The 10,091-nt window shown below is 41.1% G+C and overlaps 1 protein-coding gene across 1 annotated transcript in view; it reads right to left on the bottom strand.

Moving 5' to 3' along the window:
- LOC122794851 (SWI/SNF-related matrix-associated actin-dependent regulator of chromatin subfamily A member 5-like) overlaps positions 1 to 10,091 on the bottom strand; it is a 1,390,680-nt gene that overhangs the window by 1,181,899 nt on the left and 198,690 nt on the right. Inside the window, exon 3 of the mRNA XM_044063455.1 lies at positions 3,713 to 3,879. Within this exon, the coding sequence (XP_043919390.1) occupies positions 3,713 to 3,879 (167 nt within the window). The remainder of the gene's footprint in view (positions 1 to 3,712; positions 3,880 to 10,091) is intronic.

Consider the following 10,091-nt stretch of genomic DNA (forward strand, 5'->3'; position numbering starts at 1 on the left):
TACCACTTTCTGATGTTCAGCTTCATAATGTGTATATATCTAATTATTTTGCATAGACGTAATACTTGTAACTTACTGCATATATTAGTCTGCCTGTAATCTTATTTAACTTTAAAGGAGCTTTTCACCCTCAACCTCCTCTGAAAGGGGTAGTAATGCCCAGTAAGACTTTCCTGGTAAATAAATGTCAGTAAATAATAAAATGCCTCTTGCATCTATATACACTCGAATTCATTCAGCAATATTACAAAACTTCATTAAGTCTTTTCTAGCTTTCCACAATATTTTCTGCAAGAGTACCTTTCTGATGCTTCTCTGAAAAACAGTTTTGCATTTTTTTTTTTTTTTTTTTTTTTTTAAAGAACAGTACACAAACTGCATATTCCAAGTACACAAACTGCATATTCCAATAAGCCACCTCCATTTTTGATTACAGCTCTGCCTTTAGTCTTTGACATGGTTTCTGATGATGCCTGGGCACACCATTTTGTTCTCTTCTGAACTGCAACCACTCTATGTCCATAGAACACTGTCTCCACAAGTATATACAGTACACTATCTACACCGACTACTTTAAAACACCTTAAAATTAAGTGAAGGGTACTGCCATAACAGTGCAGCTTCGTGGGAGAAGTTCTTGTAGCAGCATTACTAACATTAGGACTTCTATCATCAAGTCATTATCAGTTCACACTTTTAGTATCTCCTGGGAGAGGGAGATGCTGGTCTCATTCTGCAACTTCAACAGCATTACTATGTGCAACACCCATGCAAAAGTATTGCCAGGTACTGCATTTAGTCTTTTTAGAATGATAATATGAAGTTCAGCTTCTGGTAAGAGAACAAGGCAAATCCTAAATGAACACTGACAGTGCATACTAACCACGTATCAAACAATAACAAAGTCTCTTTCCTGAGGAACTACTGTTATGATGAGTACATGCAAAACTGTTATTTTTTTTTTCTGGGGAAGAACTCCTGTATCAATAACCATAACCTCTTCAGAATATGCACCTGAATCATTAACCCAGAAAAGTGTGCAATTAACAAAAAAGTCCTGCCTTTCCAAAGAAAGTTCTGTTTCTAAACTGAAAATTCTAGCCTGCAGTGGTATAAAATGACAAATGTCCAAGCTACAGCTTCCATATGAGTGTTGGGTTTTCAATAAACAGTAGCATCCACAACTAGTGAATGTGGACCAGCTATGCCAGACTTTCTGGGCAGGTTATTTAGTGTTTAAGTAGTTACACACAGGCCTCATTCCCTGTATATGAAAAGACATAGCTACTCAGCATTTTCAAATTATTTTGCTCTTTCCATACAAGAGAGTGTTTATGCATATCCAATGTATGCAACAATCTCTCCGCTCTCATGTAGATGGAAGAAAACAAAGATCTTCACAGACTGGTTCAGAAGAGAAGTGACAGGTGAGTCTACATCAGTGAATTAGTCCTGGGACACTAGCATGACTTTTTTGTAGGATTTCTTACATATGACAGCTAACATTTCAGAAATCTTTGCAGAAGTTAATGCCACCAGGAAAGAGGGTTTTGTGCAAAATTAACTTTGCCAAAACAGCTGGTTCAAAAGAGGAGAGTAACTTCTGCCACAAAATCTGAATTCACGCAAGTGAAAATAGAAATGTGGAAGGTCAGGGTTGCAGAAACTCTAAAATATTTGCCTGGGCTTCCTCCTCCAGCCACATGTGAGCAAGAAGTCCTGCCACTGCTCTGAATAAAAATCAACATTTTTGTAATTTTCAAAGTTACATTAACCCCTTAATGGAATTTCAATGGGCATAAATATACAAGCAATCTACAGATGGAAAAACAGGAAAATTTACTAATCATTCATCTATTTTCTATACCACCTGTCATGAGGGTCACAGAGGTGCCAAGCTGAATACAATAAACCAGACATCCTTACCCCTAGCAGCGGTCCTCAGCACATCCTGTAACATCACCAAGCATTTCTCAGATCACCTGGGAATGCCTAAGGCCTTCTTCCCAGTTGGTCACACCTTGGGGAAAGTGCCTGAGAGTCATCCTCAGTAGATACTCCAAACTTCCAAATGGCTCCTCTCAGCCCAGAAAAGCAGTGCCTCACTCAAAGATCTTAACAGACTGCATTGCTCCCAGCTTTGTCAGAGTGAGCCCAGCAACTTGGCAAAGAAACATTTCTATCACGTCTAACTGCAGTCTCATCTTTCAACCACTACCAGAAGTGAGGGCTACAAGCAAGGATAGAGACATGAACAGACTGGTAAATGAAGGACTTTGTCTTTACAACACCTGCCATTTTACCACTATGGTACAGTATAACACCCACAGTACTGCTGTCACTGCATCCATTCAGCAAGCAGCCTTCTGGTCATACCTCTCAACTGACCTGTACTTGGCACAAAAATCCCAAATTTCATCTTAGCAAGGTATCAATAAATCCTAAGTAGCTCCTTTAAATCATGGCTCAGTAGTCATTTCCCCCTGCCAGCAAGAACAGTGGCATATACTAAAGTCAGAGTCTTGACCATGAGTGACTATGAGAGAAGAGGAGATGCAAAAGGAACAAACTCAGTTATTATAAAAATTGCAAACAAATAATGATGGTAATTCATTTGAAATAAGGACAATTGCAATACGGAGAACTTAGCATCTAAGAACGTTCCATACCAGTTTATGAAGGCACATTTTGTTTAACAAATCCAGTACACACAGGCAATTATATTTAACACTTATACACGCAAACAATAACCCACACACTGTAGCTTACACAATGAATTCTGGAAGACAAAAACTATTTTGATTCCTTGAAGGAAATATTTTATTGCCCCTCATGTCAGCAATCTTTTGTTTTTAAAAGCACAATTACAGTGGGTCCTCTATTTTATTCAAGGGATGAAACAGCAAAAAATAATTTCTAGAACTGTGTTTAACTTCTGGCACATTTCAGAGACATGGTTCTATCAGATTTACGGGATGACAACAACTTGCAACTACCAAGAGATGAAAGCTTAAAAAAACTCCCTCCACCCACCCTGCTATTTCTATTTTTGTTTTTCAGCTAACTGTTCCTATGATATTGTGCAAGGGCATAGTTTACAAAAATAAAGTTCACCTTTCCAAGACTTTCATTGACCTAGCAAGCCAACTACTGAAAATTTTTGAGTAAACCCTTACCCAGTGATTAACTATCAGGAGAGAGAAATCAGCCATCTTATGCAAACCAGTTCGTGAGAGTACTGTATTTAGTGAGGGACATGGGGGTTCTAAGGGAAATACTCAGCACTCCTCTAGAAATTCATTTTCTGTTAACACAAGCGTACTAGGCGTATATCCAATGAGTGTCAGTTATAAAAAAAGAGTTTGTCTATCAAATATAGTCAACATTGAGAACTCGGAGTGTTTTTCTGGACTTTAGCAAATTTTTATACAGGGACACAGCAGACAGACAGGCCATGTTTAAAGGTGTAGATGTAGGGAGTAAAGGACGGACATGAGGTGAACTTCTTAGCATCAGTGTCTCAAACACAAAAGCCAGCTGTCAAAGGGCCTAATAATCCTTTCTCAAATTAGGTTATAAATAGAAGAAGGCCTCAGCTCAGTCCCATACCTCCCCCCCAAACACTTACCCAAGGCTCAAAGTTGTGAATAACCCCATTAGTGCTGTTTTCACTCCTAACTACAATAAATCATATTTTACTGTAGCAACTTACTCTCCAGCGGACAGCAAGCTCTGCTTCTCATCGTTCTTTAACCGTGGTCGACCAGGTTTCATTTTTAAAGGTGAAGTGGGGGTCTTCTGGGCAGCGGGTTGGATGAAATGAGCAAAAAGTTCAGTCTGCTTCAATAAGTACTCAAATCTGTTGCCCCGATCAGTCTTCTACAAATGGAAAAGATGGGTTTAGTAACAAAGCATTCACAAGTTTACCAAGCATATTAATGCTAAAGTTTAAACATATGATTACACAGTAAAATACAGAAACTTTACAGAACTGTTCAGATGTGTCACAATCTTTTACCATTAGATTAAAATAAAAAGTCTACATTTTTTTGCAAAGAAAAATGAGGCAGCTCACTAAGTGCACAGGCCTTTTCTCCTTTTCGACAGCGGACCTCAGAATAATCACTAGCAAAGAAGACACCACCCACAAGCAGAATTATGCCAAAAAAGTAGCAAGAAATGGGATTAATTCTTAAACCAATGTCAAAGTGGAAAAGTCGAGACAACAAAAAAACACTGTGCAAAGATTACATTTTTTTGCACAACAGTAAGAAATTCAAACTGCAAAGTGTATTCTAAAAACAAAACATTGCAAGCTTAAAAGGGCAAAACTCGAGTGCTCGCATGAAGTCAAGACATCAACTACCCCTACATCAACTGGGAAAACTACTAAAGCACAAATACACTGGCCCAACGCTTTCTGGAATTCTCATTTCCAATGCCCTGGACCAGCTCATTCTCAGCCCCACTAGAGAAGCAACATCCTTGACCTGGTTATTACTAACATGGGCGACTGTTGCTCTACGCTGGTCAGATCTGAACATTAGTTAATCACCAAGGAAATCCACATCTCACCCACACCCCCCGCAAAAGGTAACCACCTTGAAAAACTTCTCCAAAGCTGACTTTGGGCTCCTAAAAACAGACATGGCTAACTTCACAGTACACATGCCAATGGAAAATAGCTGCATGACTGCCGAATCATACACCAATGCACTGTACGAACATGCACATAAATGCACGGAACTAGCCATACCCAACAGAACCAAGACGCTCTCCTCCAAAAAAAAGGAAGTCTATCTGGTGGTCCCCTGCCCTTAATAAACTCTACAACAGAAGGAAAAAACTGTTGCAGAAAACGCTGAAGTCCCAAGACTGGAAAAACTCCCTTATTAGCCTCAACAAAAAGTTGAAATCCCTTATCAAATCCACTTAAGCCAGATATGAAGGCAGAATTGCGGCAGACACTAAAAACAATCAGAAAGCCTTTTATACTTGTACATCAAGAACCTCCACGGCAATACCCAGACTTGCTCTGAGTTACTGTACAATGGTACCTCCTATACTGAGCCAAAATACTGGCAGACAAATTCAGTGCCAACGTTATCTCCCCCCCCCCCCCCACCCAAAGGACCAATCACAATACTGGAAGAGTGCCAGGCACCCAGCATTACTGCAGCACAGGTTAAAGCTGCATTGTCCAAGGCCAAGAATACAGCTTTCATGGGACCCAATAATATCCCTGGCTGTATTCTACATGAACTACAAAGCGAACTGGCACCACATGTGTGTGCCCCTTCAGTCAAAGCCTCACGTTAGGATTTGTCCCCATCAGAAAAAAAAAAGTTGTCTATGGTTGTATCTTCTGGTATTTAAGCCCTACCTTTGAGAGAATTTCTGTCTACACACTGAGCAGAGTGGAGGAGGGGCATTGACTACAACTCTGATCTGAGATATACAAGTATCCTGTTTTTTGGCTCATTTATACTGGTTATTGCTTCTAGCAATTTATATATAGCACTTTTTATTGCCTGCTGCATAAGTTTTACTGTATTTTATTCTTAACTAATCTGCATGGGTAACTTGTTTGCAGTTAAAAGCATTCTGTACTGTAAAGTCTCTTTGCTCCTTTATCTGTTTAAAAACTTTCATTTTGTGGCTCACTGCTGTCCTAAAGATTTCTGTAGTATTTACCATCTAAAAGAGTGCAGGCTAATAGCTTTTGTATTGGTCCCCACCTTCCCTCCCTGTTGGTGTGTTGTTGTTATACTTGGTGGCTTTGCAGTTGCCCGCCCCTACTGTAAATTTGATCTGGGACACTCCTCCCAGTCTAGTGTCATTAGCTCATTATACCCAATACAGACAGGACATCTGAGAAGGCCTTCTGTTTCTCCTTTCTCCCTTTCTTTAAAAAAATAAATAATAAAAGAAAAAAAAAATGCCTGAATCTCCTTGAGTTCTGACTGCTTCTCAAACATTTTGGAAATATAGTGTACATTTTAGTGCATTTATTAAAACTGTATTTGCCTTAATATTGCTACAACTGAAGTGCTCTAGGTTGCACTGCATCTGAATTGTTTAAGTGTGTGTTAGCTGCTTTTCTGTATATATAGACTTCTCTGTATGTGTAGACTAGCTACTTATTCTACTGTATTACTGTGTAGACTAGCTACTTATTCTACTGTATTACTGTCTCAAATCGTTTTTCAGTTGTGCACTTTCCTTGCTTCATTTAAAAAGTTTTAAATTGCTAATTTTGTAGACTTTTAATTGCATTTACTGTTTAGGAGTACACACTCAAGTGTGTTAGCCTTTTCTGTGTTTATTTACTGTATTATTGCATTGTTTAGCCTGTTTTAACCAAAAAAACAAACAAAAAAAAATACTATCTTGTTTGCTCGTTTCCCACCTTTCCTAGCCAGTATAGTGCAGATCGCAGGCTTTGCTAGTCTCAGAACTTTGTTTTCTGTGTCAAGAGCTATCCAGACCTTGCTGTGGTAGAGGTAAGTCCTACTGCTTACCAGTGGGAGTGGTGAGCATTGTACTGCTTAACACGAGAGGAGTGGTTTCCAGCTCTGAAATTGTAATTTTATTAGCGTTTTTGGGCTGATTTCTATCCCTTTCAACTTTCTGGCTTAAAAACGCGTGTGTTTGCGCATTTTTCGCATCGTTCAGCACCGCGGGGATACAGTAAACTATTCCAGGTGGCAGAAAGTCTGCTCTTCAAATTTTCCCTTAAAACTAGCTGGTTTCTCAGTAGTAGCACTAAAATCTGAACCCCTGTGACTAGCACTTGCTCTAGAACCTGCTGGAAAGCACTAGGAAGCTTGAAACTGATAAAAGCATTCAACTCTCCTTGTCAATAAGGAGAAATTAATCATAGGCACTAAACAGCCTAGTTTTTGCAAGTACCTTGGAAAGTTAAGGGAAAACAGCTCTTGTACTTTACAAAAAAAGCATCTAAACAGGCATGTCCAAGGGTCAGCTTCCGGTGATTTCTCCTGTCCACCTGGTGAATCTGGGCATACTGGGGCAATGCGGCAACTGCCTCATGTACACAGACAACCCTCTTCTCCTACCACCCAACACTACAACCTGCGAGAGATGCACTTACATAGCCAAACTGGAAGCAAAGCTCTCTCTGGCCAAGACTGTGCTAGGCAGTCAAGAAAAGGTTAACACCTGCACTACACCTCAAGCAATTCATAGCCCTTCAAAACCCACACCATCAACACCCACAAATAGCAATATTAAACCCACATATGTGGAGGACCTTAACATTAACCTGCTCAAGCAACAAGAACCTCCGAAGCTGAAATACAAACAAACACCAGTCACAACCAAAGTGACACATAGCTCACAACACCAGTGTGCCACCCAACAACTGCCCCTAAGGCAAGACAATGTACCAAACACTTTAGTCATAGACGACTCGTCAGTCACACCGATGTCCCACTCACCAGGCTGAATAAGGAGAAAAAAATTAGTCAGCTGCCTGTCGGGTGCCAGGATCCGCCACAAAACACATGCATTCAAGTCACTCCACAACATGTACAAATATGACTGTCACTGTCCATGCTGGAGTGAATGACTTGAGACGTACCTCCCTGGACTACATGTAAAGAGACATGGAAGAGCTCTCGGATCATGTGGCCCAGGCAAGTATGACCCTAGCCAATAGTAGCATCCTGCCTTCTCCCAGAATGATACCACAGTATAAGGACAAAATGATTGACTTAAACAGTTGGCTAAGCTTCTGGTGTCATTCAAAGGGGATCCAGTATCTGTCTGCCTAGGAAGACATCGACAAACCACAATGTTTTGCCAGAGATGGTCTGCACCTGTCACCCCTGGGATTCAGGTTACTGGCTAAAGCTCTTGCCACCCCTATAGTACCTTTTTTAGGCAAGGTTCAAAGGACAAAACCACCACTGTAACAGATACAAGCATGCAACATCTTAAGGTAATGCTACTCAATGCTAGAAGTCTAAACTTCAAAATGCACTCTCTCGAGGCACTCCTAAAAATTGAGAACATCGATATCTGTGCAGTGTATTTAGTTTTCCTGGCAGGAATTGAGCTTGCGGATTCACTTGGTAGCTCAAGGCTGTGTTCCACAATGCCATGGCTAGTCTGCAGATGGGGTAAGAATGTGTACCCCCCCTGCTTGTTTATGTACGACATGACAGTGGTGTTGTCCATCTTTACCATTAGTTGTCCTGGAAGAATGTGGTCCTTGAAGGCTGTCACAGCATTCAGTACAGCTAAAATTTCCTTTTGATTTATGTGCAGGTGCATTTGACTTGGGTTCCATTTGCTCTAAATGCACTTCCCTGCCAGGTGAGCACCCCATGCATAGTTTGATGCATCTGTTGCTAAGGTTTGGGAGGCAGGTGGTAGTGTGAATGGTAGTCCCCTGTTTTGGTGGCAGGACTCTGCCCACCAAAGGAACTCTAGGAGTAGGCAAGGTATGATAGGAATCATTGCTTCTAGATCCTGTGAATGTTGACAACATAGGCTTTTGAAATACCATTGTAGTTTCCTGATATGCAGCCTTGCATATGGAATTAGAAGAATGCAGGAGGCCATGAACCCCAAGGCTTGTAGTATTTGCTTTGCAGATAGCTGGGTTTTTGTGGCCACTTGTTTGAAGTAGGTTGTCAAATGAATCCGTTTCCCTGGCGTGAGGAAAGCCATCTGGGAAGTTGTATTCAAGCGTGTTCCCAGGAATGTAATTTGATGACGGGGAACCAGGTGTGATATCTTTTCGTTTGTGGAGTATCCCAGACAAGTCAGCACATTTGAACAAAGGGCAGAGGATTCAAAAGTATGTCCTGGCATTCTGCCTGAATTAGACAATCGTCCGGGTAAGGGTATATTTGAATATTTCTTTGCCTGTAAAATGCAATGACTGGAGCTAGGCACTTTGTGAATACCCTGGGCACAACAGATAAGCCAAAGGGCAGTGCAGAGAACTGATAGTGCATGTAGCCTGCTTTGAAGTGTAGGTATCTTCTGCAAGACTTCCCGATAGGGATATGCAGGCAAGCTTCTTTCGGGTCTAGTGTTGCCAACCATGCATCTTTGCCTAGTATAGGAAGCAGCTGGTGAAGAGTCAGCATTTTGAAATCACCAGGAAGGTGTTTAGAGTAGAAAGGTCCAGGATAGGACACCATGTATTGCCTTTTCTGGGTACCAGGAAAAGTCTTGAATAGAAACCTTGTCGCTTTTCCTCTTCTGGTACCAACTGAATAGCCCCCATGCTTGAGAGAGAGAGAGAGAGAGAGAGAGAGAAATTGGTTTTGGGCCTCTGCCCACTGATTTGGGGGTAGATCTGGCCACTCGCTTGGTATTGGTAATGTGTGGAAGTGAAATCTGCACCCTTGGGACACTATTTAAAACCCATTTGTCCTGGGTAATGAGTTCCCAGTTTTTGGCATGCAGACCAATCTTTCCACCTAAAGGAGCATTCAGTTGGAAAGTGCTTAGAAGTTTTAAAAACAAGTCATTGAGACAGTTTTCCATGGGGGGGGGGGGTCTTACTACTCCCAGATTTGGGTGCGGAAATCCCCCACTGCCTAGTCTTGTGTGTCCCTTGGGAATGAAATCTGGGGTTTCATCTGTGTCTGGGCTTGGCTTGAGAAGACCTGGAAGGGGCTGGAAAGGACCAATTCTTATTGGGCCAATGCCTACTAAATCATGGAGGTTGACCTTGCAAGAAATCTTTAACAGTTTGCATAGATTTAGCTTTGTCATCCACCTTTTTAAGAATTTCCTCAGCTTTGTTGCCAAACAGGCGGTCCTGATTTAAGGGAGCAACCAACAGTTTAGCTTTAATATGATCAGGCAAAGACTGCGCCTTAAGTCAAGCATGCCTTCTGAGCACAGACCCAGTAACAGCAGCCCTGCAAGAGGTCTCTAATGAATCAAATCCACATTGCAAAGTATGTTTACCAACCTGTTCAGCAGAACGCATTAAATCCAGTAATTCTATATTTTCAGCACAATCAGGAATCATCATCATTTTCTGTTTAAGCAACACAATAACATGTTGATACTTTAACATATGAAACTGGCAGTTTAAAGCCCTA

Source organism: Protopterus annectens, chromosome 2.part1 (genome assembly GCF_019279795.1).
Source record: "Protopterus annectens isolate FY-2018-M chromosome 2.part1, PAN1.0, whole genome shotgun sequence".
Classification (NCBI taxonomy): domain Eukaryota; kingdom Metazoa; phylum Chordata; order Ceratodontiformes; family Protopteridae; genus Protopterus; species Protopterus annectens.